The 20,432-nt window shown below is 36.6% G+C and overlaps 1 protein-coding gene across 1 annotated transcript in view; it reads left to right on the forward strand.

Moving 5' to 3' along the window:
- The window catches only part of LOC136029274 (uncharacterized), a gene marked incomplete in the record, with an annotated part of 147,013 nt that overhangs the window by 44,529 nt on the left and 82,052 nt on the right, over positions 1-20,432 (forward strand). The window contains 1 exon segment of the mRNA XM_065707566.1: positions 10,427-10,588. Coding sequence (XP_065563638.1) covers positions 10,427-10,588 — 162 coding nt within the window.

Below are 20,432 nucleotides of genomic sequence, written 5' to 3' on the forward strand. Positions count from 1 at the left end.
AACAAAATTCTATGAATAAATAGATTGATTTAAAAGGAAAATTAGAGGCTTAATGCCGGTCAGGATTTAAAATAAGAGCTCTGAGTCACGATGTCCTTCTAAATATCAAAATTCATTAAGATCCGATCACCCACTCGTATGCTATAAATACCTCGTTTTTTCTAGTTTTTCCTCTCCCTTTAGCTCCCCAGATGGTCGAATCTCGGAAAACGACTTTATCAAGTCAATCTGTGCAGCTCCCTGACACGCCTACAAATTTTCATCGTCCTAGCACGTCCAGAAGCACCAAACTCGCCAAATTACTGAACCCCTCCCCCCAACTCCCCCAAAGAGAGCGAATCCATTACGGTTCCGTCAATCACGTATCAAGGACATTTGCTTATTCTATCCACCAAGCTTCATCCCAATTCCTCCGCTCAAAGTATTTTCCAAGATTTACCCTCCAACTCCCCCCAATGTCAAAAGATCTGGTCGGGATTTGAAATAAGAGCTCTGAGACACGAATTCCTTCTAAATATCATATTTCATTAAGATCCGATCACCTATTCATAAAATAAAAATACCCCGATTTTCACGTTTCCCAAGAATTCCGGTTTCCCCCTCCAATCCCTCCAATGTCACAGGATCTGGTCGGAATTTAAAATTAGAACTTTAAAGCACAAGATCCTTCTAAATATCAAATTTTATTAAGATCTGGTCACCCTTTCGTAAGTTACAAATACCTCAATTTTCAAAATGACCCCCCCCCCAACTCCACCAAAGAGAGCAGATCCGGTCCGGTTATGTCAGTCACGTATCTTAGACAGGTTTTTATTCTCCCCTTCCAGTTTCATCCTGATCTCACCGCTTTAAGTATTTTCAAAGATTTCCGGTACCCCCAACTGCCCTCCCCCCAATTACGCTGGATCCGGTTGAGATTTAAAATAAGAGATCTGAGTTACGAGGTCCTTCTAAATATGAAATTTCATTAAGATCCGATAACTCCTTCGTAAGTTGAAAATACGCAGAAGCTTTGGAAATTGCTAAAAATAAACCAGCCATCAATAAAGACAATGGTGAGTTTTATATTAGCAAAATTTGGGAACCAATCACCCATAACTTGAAAACTCACAGAAAATTCCACCCCTTTCCTAAAGGCCCAGCCTCTTTAAGATCCACTAGGACAGCAGCCATCAACGCCTCTACCAAATTTCGGGCCATGGCACAACAATAACTCCAGGTTCGGCTCATTATTAGTGTTGTTCAGTATTTTTAGTTTTATTTATTTAGTGATTTTACTTTCTGGCAAGAAATTTGAATTAACCTGATGATGACAGGCACAGGTCCTGTCGAAATTATCGTTAGAAGAAAAATCAATCACCTGACATCCATAGCTTAGGTAAGCTTATTACTTTCTATCATCATTATGTCATTTTTTCTAATTTTTCAGAATTAAACCCCCTCCCAAATAGAGCGGATCCGTTCCGATTATGTAAATCACGTATCTATGACTTCAGCTTATTTTTCCCACCAAGTTTCATCCCGATCCCTCCAATCTAAGCGTTTTCCATCATTTTAGGTTCCCCACCCCCAACTCCCTGAAATGTCACCAGACATTTCACTCCAACTCCAATGTCACCAGATCCGGTCGCGACTTAAAATCGGAGCTTTGAGACACGATATCCCCTTAACCCCCCCCCCAACTACCCCAAAGAGAGCGGATCCGTTCGGGTTATGTCAATCATGTATCTAGGACTTGTGCTTATTTTCCCCACCAAGTTTCATCCCGATCCCTCCACTCTAAGCGTTTTCCAAGTTTTAGGTTTGCCACTCCCAACCCCCACCCACCCCCAATGTCATCATATCCGGTCGGGATTTAAAATAAGAGCTCTGAGACACGATATCCTTCTAAATATCAAATTTAATTGAGATCCGATCACCCGTTTGTAAGTTAAAAATACCTCATTTTTCTAATTTTTTAGAATTAATCCCCCCCAACTACCCCAAAGAGAGGGGATCCGTTCCGGTTATGTCAATCATGTATCTAGGACTTGTGATTATTTTCCCACCAAGTTTCATCCCGATCCCTCCACTCTAAGTGTTTTCCAAGATTTTAGGTTTCCCCCTCCTAACTCTCCCCAATATAACCAGATCCAGTTGGGATTTAAAATAACAGCTTTGAGACACGATATCCTTCCAAACATCAAATTTCATTAAGATCTGATCAACCGTTCGTAAGTTAAAAATACTTCAATTTTTCTATTTTTCCGAATTAACGGACCCCCCACTCCCCCCCTCAGATGGTCAAATCGGAAAACTATTTCTAATTTGATCTGGTTTGGTCCCTGATACGTCTGCCAAATTTCATCGTCCTAGCTTACCTGGAAGTGCCTAAAGTAGCAAAACCGGGACCGACAGACAGACCGACAGACAGACAGACCGACAGACAGACCGACAGAATTTGCGATTGCTATATGTCACTTGGTTAATACCGAGTGCCATAAAAACCCTTTGAAACCTGAAACCTGGAAGGTATAGTACTGGGTTTTCTTTTGGTTCAGAGGGGTATGGAAATGTTCAAGCCTTTTCAGTGCAAAAAAAAGAAGCAAGAAAAAGGAGGACACATAAGCGCTGCCCATCAGAATGATCTTTCTTTATGTTCTAGGTAGGCGGTTGTAAGTTTCCTGTTTAAGGTTATCGCCAATGGTAATTCTAATGATGTAGTTTTCATTTTTACCCACGACTATTATCGAGGGCTTTTAGTTGTCCTTTTGAAACTCCCATTTATTTGTTTTTGCCATAGACTTTTACCGTAGGGATTGATCGAAATACTTATTTGTTTAGTAAAGTCATTATATATTAGCATGTCAATATGATTCATGAAAAAGGTCTGTTTTGTTGTGATTTAAACAAAGAAAATTGGCTGTCACAAAACATTAAAGCCAGATTTATTTCTCCTTTCCTGTATCTGGAGTTTCCCTTCGCCCTATCACTATCTGCGGGTTTAGTTTTTTACCCCACACCCAGAAAATACCCCTTGTGATAAATACCCCCTACGGAAAATGTCCACCAGAAAAAAGCCCCCCGCTGAAAATACTCCCCTCCCCCGCGGCCTGTTGGATTCCAATCATTTTTAACTTAAAGAAAAGCACTAAAACTCTCAATTTTCGATCGAATGAGCTTCCTCTTAAGTTTCTAAGACCATGAGGTGGAGGTGTGGATGAGGAAGGGGCAGTCCCCCTCCTATAACTATTAAATTCTTCTTAATTTGGACTTTAGTGTTGCTCTTTACTTTCATAACAACAGCATAGACCAGAAATATTCCCAGATATAAAGAGGGATTAATTATTAATTTCATATTTTTGATGTGGTTTTAAAGTTTTTTTGCTCCCCCCCCCCGAAAAAATAACCCCTAAACAAAAGACTTTGATACAGCCCTGGGGATTACATATCAATTTCTACCTCCACCCTTCCCTTTAGAACTAATTCTTATACTTACCTGAAGCCTCAATGAGAGTTGGGATGTTTTGGTATTAAAATGCAACCTTTGAGGCATTTCTCTCCGACCTTAACTACAAAACAATCATAGAACTCCATTGTAGAAGTTTACAGCCCTTATATGCAAACGTTTGGAATTGTAAAACAACAGGGAACCTCAAATGTAAAATCTGCATAGACCTTAAAAGTGTTTTGGCTAGTTAGGAAGGGAGAGAGATACCTCAAAGGATGAATTTAAGACAAAAACATCCCAATTCTAATTGAGCCTTCAGATAAATACAGGATTAGTTCTAAGAAAGAGACAAGGGGAGGATGGAGGTAGAAATTGATGTATAATCCTCCTGGCCACATTTGGGATTTTTTTTGGGGGGTTATTTTTGGGGGATGTGGACGAAAAAACCTTTAAAAAGCACATCAAAAATATTAAATTGATATTTAATCCCTCTTGATTTCTGGAAATATTTCTGGTCTACGCTGTTATTATGAGATTAAAGAGTAATAAAAAAGCCAAAAACAAGCAGAATTTATTCCGTAAAGGAGGGGGACTGCCACTTCCTCATCCCACCTCCACCTCATGCTCGTAGAAACTTCGGAGGATGTTCGTTTGATAAGAAACTGAGAGTTCAGAAAGAAACTGATTGTACCTCATATTTGTTTAATACTGATGAACTGAGTACGGTGGTTCAGTTGCACGAGGGTTCAGTTACAAGGGAGTTCAGCTGCTCGGGGGTTCAGTTGCATGGAAATTCAGTTGCACGGTGGTTCAGCTGCGCGAAGGTTTAGTTGCAAGGGAGTTCAGTTGCACGGGGGTTCAGTGGCATAGGGGTTCAGTTAAACAGGGATTCAGTTAAATGAGGTTGAGTTGCATGGGGGTTGAATTGCACGAGTGTTTTTTTTTTTACTGAGGTTCAGTTGCACAAGGGTTTAGTTAAATGGGTGTTTAGTTGCACGGAGGTTCACCCCCACAGGGTTCAGTTGCTTTGGGTTCAGTTACACGGTGGTTCAGTTGCAATAACTATACGGGTAGTAGCTGTAGTAGTTGCGCGCAAATATTGCCTTTTTGGTCCATTTATTATCCCCCTTATCATTTCCTGGAAGTTTTAAGTTAATATATTCAGTCATTTCTGAGTACGCCCTTTTGACAACCCGAACGCACAAAACACGCGTTTTGATTTAATTGAGCACTCCCCTCAACGTTCTCTGAGAGGAGCCCCTAAAAACCTTCGTCTGTTAGGACCCTTAAGATCAAACATGCCCACCTAACAAATTCTGTATGTAAACAATGGATATATTGCACAGCTTATAGCCCTTGTCCTAAGGGCTGTGGGGAGGGGTGCCATCCCAAGACACATATTTACTGAGCCTTAAAGTATGCTGAAGATAATGGCTAACTCAAAATTTTCAAGGATTTTTTGGGGGAATTGATGGGCGCTGGAGGGGGCTGGTTGCCCTCCAATCACTTTTGACGCTTAAAAGTGGTACTACAACTTTCAATATCCAATCAAATGATCTTCTTCCAATGTATCTACTACAGCTCCTTCTATAAACAGCGCATTGGAGAAAAAAAATACATTGTACCCACATCACTTTTTACTTAGGCAGCGCTATAGCACTGCCTGTGATTAAAATTTGACTTTACGTGCCTTTTTCAAAGCAAATGTCTTCATATGAAAGCTTTGAAGCCATATTCTGTTCTATGTGCAATATACTCAAGTTTATTAACTGCTGCTTGGCCGTCCTGTTTCTAAGATAGTTTGTAATGAGCTTTAATTTACTAAAGCTTTTTTCATTCTGTTCGAGTCAGCAAACCCTAAGTAAGAACAAACACAACCCAATAGTAAACGAAACTCTAAAAGACGCAATTTTAGTGACATTTGATATAAATAGAAATGACTTATTATGCGTATTCCAAATATATACAATTCGTTAAGTTTAATATTGCTCAAGAAAAGCTACAAGCCTGAGGAAATTGGCCTGGTTTTTGAAAAAGGGGGGAAACATCTTCAAAAAGCCAAAATATCATAATGAAAATTGCACTATCCGATTCAGTGTATCAGAGAATCTTATCGTAAGGGTTTCGAGAGATTCTATCTGCTAAAACGTGTAGTTTTATGGTTTTAGCCGAAAGAAACATCACAGAGACTTATTTATTTTTTATAAGTATTTTTTCTAGGGGTGTCCGCATCAAATTGATCCTAGAAAATCGAGAGAGGTCTCATTCAAACGGAAATTACCAATTCTAGTCCCTTTTTTTAAGTGATCGAAACTATTGAAGGGCATTTAGCCCCCTCGCACGACCCTTTTCGCCAAAAGTCATCGGATTAAAAATTTTGAAATAGCGATTTTTTGGGGTAGCTGAAAGTTCCAATAGCTATGCTTCGTGGGATGACATGACCCCCAGAGCCTATTGGGATAGAGCTGTAAGTTATGAAATTTTTTTCATAATGCGCTTAGGCCTTTTCCATTGAGAATTTGTGTGCAGGTAGGTAGGTGGGGTAATTTTCTATGGAGGTGGATATCTTTGGTAGATTTGTCGGCATTATTTGGTAAAAGATCAGAGATTAAACTAAAAAAAAGCAGTTTTTGTCAGTTGAAAGTAAGGAGCAACATAAAAACTTGAAATAAACAGAAGTTATTTTGTATAAGTGGGTGCTACACACTTCATCAATTTATCTCTCTTTACCCCGAATTTTAACTTCGGCGTAAAAATTTTAAGCCTGAAGAGATAAGGATTGAGGGGGACAGCTCCCCATATGCAGAACAATTTTGTTCGTTTTAAGCATTAATTTTGCTCCTTAATTTCAGTTAAAAAACTAGTTATGTTCTTTTAATTTAATGATTAGAAGGAATTGATGCAGGCATAGTAAAATACATGGCTCGTATGGGATGACCTTACGAGCCGTCATCCCATACATGCCAGTATTTGAAGCAGTGTCACTCTTGCCCCGCCTATAATCCGTCCCTGAGGCTAGCGAGGGAGTAGAGATGGTAACTTAAAACCCGCTTTTCGAAGAGTAAAATCTTTTTAGGCTCCAATTTCATTACCGAAAATTATTTTAAGCTCTGATAAATAGAAAAACTATTTAGTACAAACGAATTCACACTTGATACAAATTCAAGAATATTAACTATTACCTAGGTTAAACTTTAAAGTAAATTTGGAGCGCAAAAATAAATTTCCAGTATTTTCAAAACACTGCCTGAAACGTTTCAAAATGGCATCGGATCGAAATGAAAAGCACACCATTGAAATCGTCTTGGCCGGAAATAATTTATTCGCTGGTTTATAGTCCCCCAACTCAGATTCGCTACACAGGTTTTTAGTCACTTGTCCCGCAGAGCTGAAAATTTAGCATCCCAATTGTTGGAAAATAGCCCAGCCTTGCAACTCAGGCTTAATGCGTGTGGGAGTAGTGTTCATAAGAGTTTAGCCAATCATAAGCCCCAAGGGGTGACACTACGCTCTGTCCGTTACTCTGAATTAATGGCTTACCCTCTCCTATTCTTACTGAACCGCTTTAATTGTGAAACCATGTTTTTTAGCTGACCGATGAGTCATCGCCAAACTGTCTATTTTTAAGCTGAGCTCATTAGCGACGAAAATTAACTAATGGGAAATGCAAAAAGAAACATTACAGGACATTTAAGGGAAAATGGAGACAAGATGAAACAGAGAGTCCCAAAGTAGGAATAAATTTAGACTACTAAAAGGATATTTCTTTGACAATTGGGACCAATCGCCCAAACCAGTGCCGTTTAGATAAATCCTTGTTCCCTTATTTTGAAATTTGCATCATTTAAATAAAAAAAGCCAAAAATTTCTAGGGATGTCTAGATGAAACTTTCCGGTAAGTTGAAGGTTCCATATGTATTATGAAGTTTGACATGGGAAATAGTTTTGATACGTAGAAGACCCCACATTTATTCAGGTTAATAAAAAAGGACATACATGTGATATCTCAGTAATGGCGAGGGGGACTGAGCTGAAACATTCATAATCCTCGGAAAGGAAGGGAGAAGAGACTTCAAATATTGTAATTATGTAAAGAGAATGAGTTGTACAAAATTTTTGTTTTAGATCTACCTAAACATTTTTGGTATATTTTTGTCAGTCATGGAGGAGCTAAGTTGACCTTAGATTTTCTCACAGGAAAGAGAGTAGAGATGATTCAATAGAAACCTATTGCTTTCAGATTAATAAATGTAGTAAATTTGTATTATCCAAGAGATATCTTATTAATATAAATAAACAAGACAAAACAAGCAAATGGCTCGAAGCAAAACTTGTGTGGATTTACAAAACATACGAAATAGGAGAGAAAAATGAAAAAGAAAAGAAACGAAAAAGAAAAAACGAAATAAAAAAAAACAAGGGAGAAAAATATTTAATTACCCTTCATTTCGATTTATACGAGATTACCCTTCAAAAAAGACAAAACAAAAAGAAACTAAAACCACTTGACCTGTATCACCTAAAACGAAACCAACATCTTGGCTCCACTTGAGGTCCACTCAAGTATCAAAACTATAAATATTAAGGCAAAATAGCCCTAATTCCCACCGGAATTCACGAAAATTTTTTAGTGTTCCTCAAAGTCATAAGTAAAGAATTCCATGTATGGGGTCCTAGATTCCAAATAGAAAATTGAGATCTACGGGTAATAACAAGTGGACGATGAATTATATTGGACTGTCTCGTAAAATGTGTATGCATATTACTGTCTAATTCAAACATACTTTTAAAACATATTGGTAAACAATTTTAAAAATATTTATAATTAAAAAGGCTTCGATAAAAAGTAATAAGTCCTGCTAAAGGCAAGATTTTGCAATCTATATACCTCTTTTGTACTGAGTCTTTAAAACCAACACCGCATAACACTCGAACCACATTATTCTGTGAAACTTTAATATGATGGAGATGAAAAGGAAATGTACTACCCAAAACAGTACAACAATATAGCTGATAAAGATAAATTAAGGAATAATATAGTGTTCTTAAAATATCTCTTGGGAAAATATACTCCAACTTTCTTAAAATGCTAACATTCCTAGCAAGTTTAAGACTAATACAATCTATATGTTCTCTAAAACTAAGACTTCATCAATTAAAACTCCTAGATATTTTGTACAATTTGTTCTTAAAATGCTTATGTCAGCAAAATTGAGTCTATCTATCCAAGGGTAATAATTTGAGATCCTACCATAGAATAAAAAGCAAGATTTACTATATTCAGTTCTAACTTGTCAACCTTCTTCCAATTTTGAAATAAAACACCAGACAAAAACTAATATGACTCAATGGCTGAGTTGCTGTTTATGCAGCCACAGTTAAATGAGTGTCATCCGCAAAGCTGGGCACAATTACTTTTTCCCCATCACGTCCAATTTCAAGATCATACGAAATCATATTAAAAGCTCTGCATAAATCATTCATAAAAACTAGAAATAACAGGACAGAAGAACAGAACCTTGAAGTACTCCAAATTTGACATTACTGACTGAAAAAACTTTATCTCCTAGCTGTATATGTTGAGTTCAAAAAAGACAGTAATTCAAGAAATGGTCCTCTAAAACCGCAATTTTCTAAATTGGCAATGAGTATAAAATGGTAAACACAGTCAAAAGCTTTTACAATATCAAGAAAAACAGAAGCGACTTTCATACCATTATCAAACGCATCACTCACAAAAGTTGGCAAAAATAAAACAGCATGCTCAGTAGGTAAACCCTTCCAACAACCAAATTGATTTGGATTAAAAAACGACTCACTCTCCGAAAATTCAATCATTCTTTTGACTATTAATTTCTCAAACGATCTGGATACTACTGGTAATAAAAAAATAGGCCTTTAATTTCCTACTACATTTTTATCCCCGCCTTTACATAGAGAAATAACTTTTGCAATTTTAAAGCAACTCGGATCAAATAGAAACTTTCAGGGTGTTAGAAGAGGGAGAAAGAATATAATTAGTATTTTGTGTTTTTGTAAGGGAATAGGCAGAATACAAATTTGTTTTGATTTGCCTAAGTTTTTTGCGTAATAAGCAATCAAACTGTTTTCGGTTAGGATGAAAGGGCCAATCTATTTTTATCTCTAGAATATTTGTTCGCCCGAAAGAAGAATCAATTATTTACTGGACTGAGAAAAGGAATCTTTGAATGGATTCGGACGGAGGAGCGCATGTGCAGCTGTGTTGACCCCAGGCGGCCAGGTGTTGCAATGGGTCCATGGTAGTTGTAGCAGTAGTAGTAACTTAAAAACAACGATTGTCTTTGGCATCTAAGATACAATACCAACAACTTTGATATCAAATATCCAACTTCCAACTGCTTGATCCAGAAAAAGAGCATAGAGAATCTTCAAAAAAAGGATAAACTTCTAAATATCTCAGTAAACTGAAATAGAACAGGAGCAATGGGATTGAACAAAGCAACATAATTGGCGTAGACAACTTCGAAGACCACACTGCCTTTCCATGACGAAAGTAAAGCAGTTCAAAATAGGGATGAAACCTTTTTATTGACAGTGAACAGATATAAAATTTAACTGGATATTTCGAACACATATACTTTTTACTGCTGATGATGAACACTGTATAGGTGTTCGAAATATCCAGTTAAATTTTATATCTGTTCACTGTCAATAAAAAGGTTTCATCCCTATTTTGAACTGTTTTACTTTCAACATAATTGGCTATACTTGAGGAGGTTTAGTGTAAATTTAAATGTCTCTCAAATGCCACATAAAATCGTAGCAAAAAAATAATGTATTTTACCTGTTAAGTTCTCGCGCTAGACGTTATATTTTAATGACTAGCTCACGAATATGCAAAAATAGTGAGCGATACTATGTTCTAAATAAAGGGAAATAAACCTCTAATCAAAATCCAAACGAATAACTGTAATAATAATCTTTTCAATAACCACTTTGGACTGTGTCTCTTAGGTATCTTGGATAAGAAGAAGAGATTGGCACATATTAACGTCTGGTTCACTGTTGTATACAAATGACGAGCGGTTTCACGTTCTACATAGACCAGGGGGACTAGACTGGGTTCTTCATTTGAAATATGCCCAGGACAGAGACCGTGGGATATATGAATGTCAGGTAAGCGTAATTTTTTTTCTTCGCATTAAACCCTAATGATTAAGTTTAGCCTAAAGGATTTACAATGAATTAATAAAAGCTTTTTTCTATAGCCTTAACTTTTCCCAAAATTTGTTTGTGGCAAGAAACAAATTATCCAATATCTTCATTATGTAAAAAGTATCAGCTTCAGTGGAAATCACACTAGAAGAGAAGCATACAGAGGAAAGGTGGCTTGGGTTTTATTAGAATCTAAAACTTTCTTGAAAACTAGGCACTTCTTATTAGCATAAAATAATTCTTTTTATAATTGGATCCCCTATTTAAAATGATGCTATCTGGTCACTAAAAAAGAAATCTTGTTTGCGAGCCTACATAGGAGATATTCTGGCAAAAGATGTAATACCTCTCCTAAAGGTACCCTTAGTCATAAGCAACATCCCCGAAGTGTATGTAGTCCCATTATCATTTTATGTTTGCACACATAACAACAACCGCTCTCTTTGGGGTAGTTGGGGGGGGGGTATTAATTCTGAAAAATTAGAAAAAATTATCATTTTATGTTTGCACACATAACAACAACCAAAAAAATGGGAAGAAACTTTTTTCCAACACTAGAGTGAAAACACAGTTTTTATTTGACCAATCAAAACCAATAAAAATCTAAAAAATTAAATTAGAAATGGTCGGTTTCCCGATTTGACGATCGGGGGGTGTGGGGGGCCCGTTAATTCGAAAAAAATAGAAAAATAGGAGTATTTTTAACTTACGAACGAGTGATCAGATCTTAATGAAATTTGATGTTTGGAAGGATATCGTGTCTCAGAGCTGTTATTTCAAATCTCGACCGGATCTGGTGAAATTTGGGGGGGGGAGTTGGGAGGGGGAAACCTAACACTTGGAAAACATTTAGAGTTGAGGGATCGGGATGAAACTTGGTGGTAAAAATAAACACGAGTCCTAGATACATGATTGACATAACTGGAACGGATCCACTCTCTTTGGGGTAGTTGGGGGGGTATTAATTCTGAAAAATTAGAAAAAATTATCATTTAATGTTTGCACACATAACAACAACCAAAAAAATGGGAAGAAACTTTTTTCCAACACTAGAGTGAAAACACAGTTTTTATTTGACCAATCAAAAACCAACTCAAATCTAAGCAATGGATAAATATTTGAAGAGACTTTCTCTTTACCACTACGGTGAAAACACAGTTTTTAATTGAACAATTAAAACTAGATGCTGAGATGCTGCCATGTTGATACTTTAGAAACCTATGTTTATCGTTTTGTCACTCCAACTGACTCGATTTTTCTATATTGTCAGTAAAAAGGTATTAACTGGAGGATATGGGTACTGTCTCAATAAAAATCTGCTGAAAGTTTTCGCAATCTTCTTATCACAAAATATCATCTGACTGTTTTTATGGCACTTGGTATTAACCAAGTGACACATATAAATCGCAAATTCTGTCGATCTGTCGGTCCCGTTTTGCTACTTTAGGCACTTCCAGGTAAGCTAGGACGATGAAATTTGGCAGGCGTATCAGGGGGAAGACCAGATTAAATTAGAAATGGTCGGTTTCCCGATTTGATGATCGGGGGGGGGGGGGGTGTGGGGGGCCCGTTAATTCGGAAAAAATAGAAAAATCGGAGTATTTTTAACTTACGAACGGTTGATCAGATCTTAATGAAATTTGATGTTTGGAAGGATATCGTGTCTCAGAGCTGTTATTTCAAATCCCGACCGGATCTGGTGACATTTGGGGGGGGGGAGGGAGTTGGGAGGGGGAAACCTAAAACTTGGAAAACATTTAGAGTGGAGGGATCGGGATGAAACTTGGTGGGAAAAATAAGCACAAGTCCTAGATACATGATTGACATAACTGGAACGGATCCGCTCTCTTTGGGGTAGTTGGAGGGGGGGGGGGTAATAATTCTGAAAAATTAGAAAAAATGAGGCATTTTCAACTTACGAACGGGTGATCGGATCTCAATGAAATTTGATATTTAGAAGAATATCGTGTCTCAGAGTTCTTATTTTAAATCCCGACCAAATCTGGTGACATTTGGGGGGGGGGGGGTGGGAGGGAGAAACCTAAAATATCGGAAAACACTTAGAGTGGAGGGATGAAACTTGGTGGGAAAAATAAGCACAAGTCCTAGATACATAATTGACATTACCGGAACGGATCCGCTCTCTTTGAGGTAGTTGGGGGAGGGGAGGTTAATTCTGAAAAATTAAAAGAAATGAGGTATTTTTAACTTCCGAACGGTTGATCGAATCTTAATGAAATTTGAAATTTAGAAGGATATCGTGTCTCAGAGCTCTTATTTTAAATCCTGAATAGATCTGGTTACATTGGGGGGAGTTGGGAGGGGGAGACCTAAAACTTTGAAAACACTTAGAGTCGAGGGATCAGGATGAAACTTGGTGGGAAAAGAAACTGCAAGTCCTACATACATGATTGACAAAATCGGAACGGATCCGCTCTCTTTGGGGTAGTTGGGGAGGGGGTTAATTCTGAAAAATTAGAAAAATGAGGTATTTTTAACATACGAACGGGTGATCGGATCTTAATGAAATTTGATATTTAGAAGGATATCATGTCTCAAAGCTCTTGTTTTAAGTTCCGACCGGATCTGGTGACATTGGGGGAGTTTGGGGTGGGGGAACCTAAAATTATGGAAAACGTTTAGATTGGAGGGATCGGGATGGAACTTGGTGGGAAAAATAAGCAGAAGTCTTAGATACGTGATTTACATAATTGGAACGGATCCATTCTATTGGGGGGGGGGGAGTTAATTCTGAAAAATTAGAAGAAATGAAGTACTTTTAACTTACGAAGGAGTGATCTAATCTTCATAAAACTTCATAATTAGAAGGACCTTGTGAGTCAGATCTCTCATTTTAAATCTCAACCGGATCCAGCGTAATTGGGGGGGGGGCAGTTGAGGGGAACCGGAAATCTTAGAAAATACTTAAAGCGGTGAAATCAGGATGAAACTGAATGGGAAGAATAAGAACCTGTCTAAGACACGTGACTGACATAATCGGACCGTATATGCTCCCTTTGGTGGAGTTGGGGGGGGGGCTAATTTTGAAAATTGAGGTATTTTTAACTTACGAAAGGGTAACCAGATCTTAATGAAATTTGATGCTTAGAAGGGTCTTCGGCTTTGAAGCTCTAATTTTAAATTCCGACCAGATCCTGTGACATTGGGGGGAGTTGGAGGGGGAAACCGGAATTCTTGGAAAACGTGAAAATTGGGGTATTTCTATTTTACGAATAAATGAGGATCTTAATGAAATTTGATATTTAGAAGGAATTCATGTCTCAGAGCTCTTATTTCAAATCCTGACCAGATCTTTTGACATTGGGGGGAGTTGGAGGGGGAAATAATGGAAAAAACTTGGAGTGGAGGAATCGGGATGAAGCTTGGTGGATAGAATAAGCAAATGTCATTGATACGTGATTGACGGAACCGTACTGGATTGGCTCTCTTTGGGGGAGTTGGGGGGTGGGTTCATTGATTTTGCGAGTTTGGTGCTTCCGAACGTGCTAGGACGATGAAAATTGGTGAGCGTGTCAGGGAGCTGCACAAATTGACTTGATAAAGTCGTTTTCCAAGATTCGACCATCTAGGGGGCTAAAGGGAGAGGAAAAATTAGAAAAAAATAGGTATTTATAACATACGAGTGGGTGATCGGATCTTAATGAATTTTGATATTTAGAAGAACATCGTGACTCAGAGCTCTTATTTTAAATCCTGATCGGCATTAAGCCTCTTATTTTCCTTTTAAATCAATCTATTGATTCATAGAATTTTGCTAGAGCTCATACCATATGATCTCTTGGCTCTTAGCTCTTCTTGCCTCGTCACAAGTGCTATATGAGCTCTTAGCTCTTGTTCTTTGTTGCCAACCTTTTTATCAGCTTTTTGTTACTTTCGTTAAGGAGCATTGTCAAAGTTGTTGCAGTATCTTTCAGAATTTGGTAAAAGTGTAACTAATAACAGGTTCGCTACTTCACTGAATTTAGAGCACTCGGGAATCAAAACAGACAACTCATCAAGCAGGTTGTGAAGCTAGACTCAGGTTATGATGACATTAGATTGATAAAAAAAATTGGCTGTCCTAAGACAAGGTAATTGTGCTGCGAGAGCAACACTTTGGTTTTGTCGTGTTTTTTTTTTCTAGCACTCCGGTTTCAGCTTATTCCTAGAAAGTGGCAAGGGTCTAACCTATGCGGTTCTTACGAAAAGTGCGTTAGGCCAGATTGATGAATATGACTCTGGATTTTGGAAAGCTTCGTAGAATTCTTGCCTGGGGCCCAAATTCTATTGTTTCTACCCATTTCTGTTTGTGATTTCAGCTGAGATTTATCATTCGGTTTTTTGCACTTGGGATTGCGGTAAAGAAATGGTATCAGATGTGCCTCTTAAACTTTAAAAGTTCTCTCATTGCTAGAGAAATCAGAGCTTATCCTTTGCTCCTTTCTAAGTGATGACGTTAGAAACTTAGCCCACGGCAAAAAAGTCAACTTTTGAACTAAGACAGATAGAATTTTTTTTGACGGCAGGCGATAGCTCTTGATGAGCTGATCAGAGTGTATATAGTCCATTTTTTGGTAAAAAAAATTCCTTCATGAGATATATCAGCTTGAAAGGTTAAAGGGGTTAATAGCTTCAGTAGTAAGGTACACACTGAAACCAAAAATAGGCCGATACAGAAATGGTGTCGGATAATTTTGCCTCTTAAACTTTAAAGGCCCTTTCATCGCTAAAGAAATGAAAGTTTATCCTTTGCTCCTTTCTAAGTGATGACGTCAGAAACTTGGCCTATGGCAAAAAAGTCAACTTTTGAACTAAGACAGACAGATTTTTTTCGACGGCAGTCGATAGCTCTTGAGGATCTAATCGGAGTATACGTCATTAACTTTTTGGTAGAAAAATTCCTCCATGAGATATACCAGTTTGAAAGTTTAAAGGGGTTGACAACTTCAGTAGTAGGGTACACACTGACACCAAAAATAGGCCGATGCTAATTGTGAGACAAATCGGGGAGTATTAGGCAACAGTCAGCTGTTAGCTCATAATCATATTCAGTAATCAGGGGATCGTAACTTTTGGTAGTTAGCGTAACTATTATGTGTTTCATGTGTATTTGATGGAAGACCAATTTGGCTCCAGCGGTAAAACATGAAGGGGACTTGTATGTAATAATCGGCTGTTAGACTACAATCATATTCAGCAATGAGGAATTTGCATGTTTTGCTTGTCGCAATGAGGGGTTTGTGTCTTTTCTGAGTTGGTGTACCTAGTATTTATTTGAAGATCCTTATTGATTAACAACTTCAGCGTTTAACCGAAGCGATAAAACATAACCAAAGTGTTGCTCTCGCAACACTTTACTCGGCGAAGCCGAACAAAGATTTCCGCAACACCTCATGTTGCCCGTATAACGTAGATCTAGTTGAATTCTTATGCATCAATAGGTTTTTTAAAAACAAATACAAGTTTAAAATTAACTTTATTATGAACTTCTAATTATCTGGTTTAAAATTTTAGAAATCCAAAAGTGTTTACTTTTGCATTTTGTTGTTTTTGACTGTCCCCATCATTATTTTTCAGCCCTTCAGAGAGTCATTCCTGTTTTGAAGGACTGGAATGTGCTGAGCAGTAGAACCGTTAAAGCAGTAATGAGTGGCGCTCCGTTCCAATTACCTTTGCAAAATAATCCTTACGATCCTGTTAACATGATGTTTATGTGGTATATTGTTCATCTGTCTTCAATTACTTATTTTTCACATAGTCCAAGATTGATTAATTGGATATCTGTCATCATTCGTTTATAACACAGTTGATGTAATAAGACCATTTGGTTTATAAATGAACCTTTTTTTTATATCTTACGGTTGGAAATACTTATTGGCTTGGAAAATTCAGCAAAGCCAACCCTGGAGGCAAATTTCACTTATATTCAATTATGTTCATTTTTAAATATTCATAAATGGCATTCTCCATGTCAAAACAGTTATAGAGGTTATTAAAAGCAAATAATTGATATCCAGGGATTGATTGGACTTCCCAAGCAAAAGGTTTTTTGGGTAGTTTGAACTTGGATGTTCAGAAGAAAGTAAAAGGCAGGTGAGACCCAAATAGACTTAGAACAAGTCTCATTTACTTTCAATAAATTTTAAGTGTTCCTTCCAAGATTGCCTTTCTCCTCCAACCAATCAAAAATACTTCGTATTTTCAAATTAATACTTCTTACTGAAAGCTTTCTGATTCGTATAAAAAAAATTACTCTTAGGGCGATTTTACTTTTTCTTCAGGACTATTTTCGGGAATGAAATTTTCTAATTTGTAAATAACATTTTAAGATATTTGGTTCTGTATTACTTCAGGGCCTGGATTTCCTTTTTAATTCATCTTTCTTTAAGAGTTAGATTTTGAGATAGATTTATTGTAATATTTAAGGAGCTTAGACCTCAGCTCGGAGAAATAAGGTAACTCCATATCATAATATGTAATCCTTAAATAGTATTTACAACCTTTGCATTATAAAATTGGACATGAAAAACATAGGTTCAGGTAGTTGAGGCGACAGATTTGTCACATTCAAGCGATTTAATAAAATCAGGAGACATTTTATGCGATGATGCACGATCTACTGCATTTAACTGACTGGATTGATGCATTTTTAGATTACACATCCATAATTAAGGGTTTTCAAAACCATCTTTTGAGAAAATCAGACTGATTAATTATAGTGCAAGATAATTGAATGACATAAGTGTCACATTAGACTGAACTATGTGATGCAAATTACTTCATTCAACTAACTACATTAACATATTTTATCATATACATTATTGTTTGAGACTACATATACCCTAATTCAGCAAGAAAAAGCTCTAATCAAACCATAAATTGTATTCAAAAACTATTATTGGTAATCTGTTCAAATTCTTAAGAAATTTAGATCTCAATTCTCTGAAATGAGGTAACTTCATATTACAATACATACAGCTAAGATCATCTTCATACTTCTTATTCTGGTAAAATTAACTTTTCAGTTGTAGTTTTATGTGTTTGAGAAAACACATCTGTCATATTAGAGTGATTTTGATACAATCATGAAACAGCTGATACTAATAATATAATTTACTTTATTTAACAGACTAGATTGCCATTTTTGGCCGAAACATCCATGTTTTAAGAAATAATTAATTATAACTAGATCTACGATGCATGGGCACCGTGAGGTGTTGCGGCAACCTTTGTTAAGCATCTACGAATAAAGTATTGCGAGAGGAACACTTTGGATTTGTTTCCTTGCTTCGATTAAACGCTGAATTTTTAATTTGTAGGGATCTTAAAATAAATACTAGCTACACCAACGTGGAAAAGTTGCAAACCTCTCATCCCTAAAGACAATTGTAGCCTAACAGCCAATTATTACTCACCAGTCCCCTATATATCTTACCACTGGAACCAAATTGGTCTTACTATCAAATACTCAGGAAACAGATTAAAGGTATACCAACTAGCAAAGTTGCGAACTTCTCATTGCCGAAGATGATTATTAGCTAACGGCCAACTGTTTTTAAAACTCCCCTAAATGTATAACCAATTGGTATCAGCCTATTTTTGGTTTCAGTATGTACCTTACAACTGACGTTGTCATCCCCTTTAAACTTTCAAACTGGTATATCTCAAGAAGAAATTTTTCTACCAAAAATTGGATGACATATAATTTGATCCGCTCGTCAAGAACTATCGACTGCCGTCGAACAAAAATCTACCTGTCTTAGTTCAAAAGTTGACTTTTTTGCCGTAGGCTAAGTTTCTAACGTCGTCATTTAGAAGGAAGCAAAGGATAAAGTCTTGTTTATTTAGCAGAGAGAGAACTTTTAAAGTTTAAGAGGCACATCTGATACCATTTCTGTGTCAGCCTAGTTTTGGTTTCAGTGTGTACAAAGTTGCGAGCTCCTCATTGCCGAAGATGATTATGAGCTAACAGACAACTGTTTTTAAAACTCCCCTAAATGTCTCACAATTGGTGTCGGCCTATTTTTGGTTTCAGTGTGTACCTTACTACTGAAGTTGTCAAGCCCTTTTAAACTTTCAAACTGGTATATCTCAGGAAGGAATTTTTCTACCCAAAACTGGATAACATATACTTAGGTCAGCTCATCAAGAGCTATCAACTGCCGTCGAAAAAAAAATCTTTATGTCACTGCCGTCGAATCTATATCTATATGTTACTTTTCGTTAAAACCACAGATGTTAGACCCTTACCACTTTCTAGGAATAAGCTGAAATCGGGGTGCTAGGAAAAAAAACATGAGAAAACCAAAGTGTTGCTCTCACAACACAATTTAAGCCAATTCGACTTGTCAATCACAGTTTTCTTATATTTAGGTGATGTACCTGTCTCATTTGATTGACTCATAGGACCCCTTACATTGATATATGAAATATATCTCACAATTCACATTCTTTAGTTACATATCCACATTTGATAATGTTCATAATCCTCATTTTGCAAATGAGGATTGTCGGCAGCACTCTTAGGATATATGAGATGGCATATCTGTCATTTGAGAGTGGTTTAGATACAATTTTGAAATATATTCTTCCCTCACAAATAATTTTATATGTAATTTTTTGACTAAGCCTTCTCGTTTACGAATATTGATAGGCGATAATTTAGAAAAGCTACAGGTGTCTGTGACATTGGTTTTTACGTTTATGGTTACAATTTCCGTTACCAATACTTCTAATGAGAGTACATTATTATCTATTAGGGCCTACTTTAGAACAATGATGATGCTCATTGATATTTTATTTGACAAATTAGAATGATTTAAGCGTAGTCACAATAGATATTCTGTCAACATATGTAATTTATTTTATTTATCTGACTTGATTGAAACTGTTTCTAGCTAGCACAGCAGCAGTCAAGCATATTCATAGCCAATATTTTAGCAAGTCAAGCTTGTCAATCACTTTTTAGGTTTTTGACATGATATATCTGTCATATTAAAATAATTTAGATACAATCAAAGACATTAGAATGATTTATATATAATGTCATTTAGATATAATCTTAACAATATATGGAAAACACTGCATTTACATATATTCATCAAAACATGAATCATTTCCGGATTATACACATTTTTACACATATCTATGTTAAAATCGATTATTTTCTTGTTGAGCATATAACTATTCCAATTCTTACAGATATTAAACAGTCAATAACACAAATCAACTAACAAAATTAAATTCAACTCTGACCTTCGGAGACTCAGAAATTCCAAATGCATGAATATTTTAACATCCCAAACACAATTAACAAGGTGTAAAAGAGTCGGACCATTTAATACCAAGTCTCAAAACACTTCAAATAAAGATATTTTTCTCAAATGTATATAGAAGATTTGGACAGAAGCCAACTCAACGAATTTACCACTAATATTTGTCCATTGATCAAAACGACATGTCTAAAACTATACAAATCAAAGCCATGGAAGAAAGAATTCACAACGAAGCCTTAAGGTGGTGAAAATTAATTCAAATATAATATATGCAGCAAAGAGTTTTCAAGACATTTAAATTTAACTACACACGTGAGATTTCATACAGGAGAAAACTGCATAAATGCAACATGAATTTCAGAATATTTTCAAAGCTTCTAATATATACGCCCATTTGGGAGTTCATACCAGAGGAAAGCCTTATACTTGCAGAATTTTTAGTAAACGATATCCTCAAAGACATAAGTTATCCCTTCATGTGAGAGCTTATACTGGAAATAAGACATTAACCTGCAAATATATGTGCGAAA

The sequence above is a fragment of the Artemia franciscana genome, chromosome 1 (genome assembly GCF_032884065.1).
Source record: "Artemia franciscana chromosome 1, ASM3288406v1, whole genome shotgun sequence".
NCBI lineage: Eukaryota > Metazoa > Arthropoda > Branchiopoda > Anostraca > Artemiidae > Artemia > Artemia franciscana.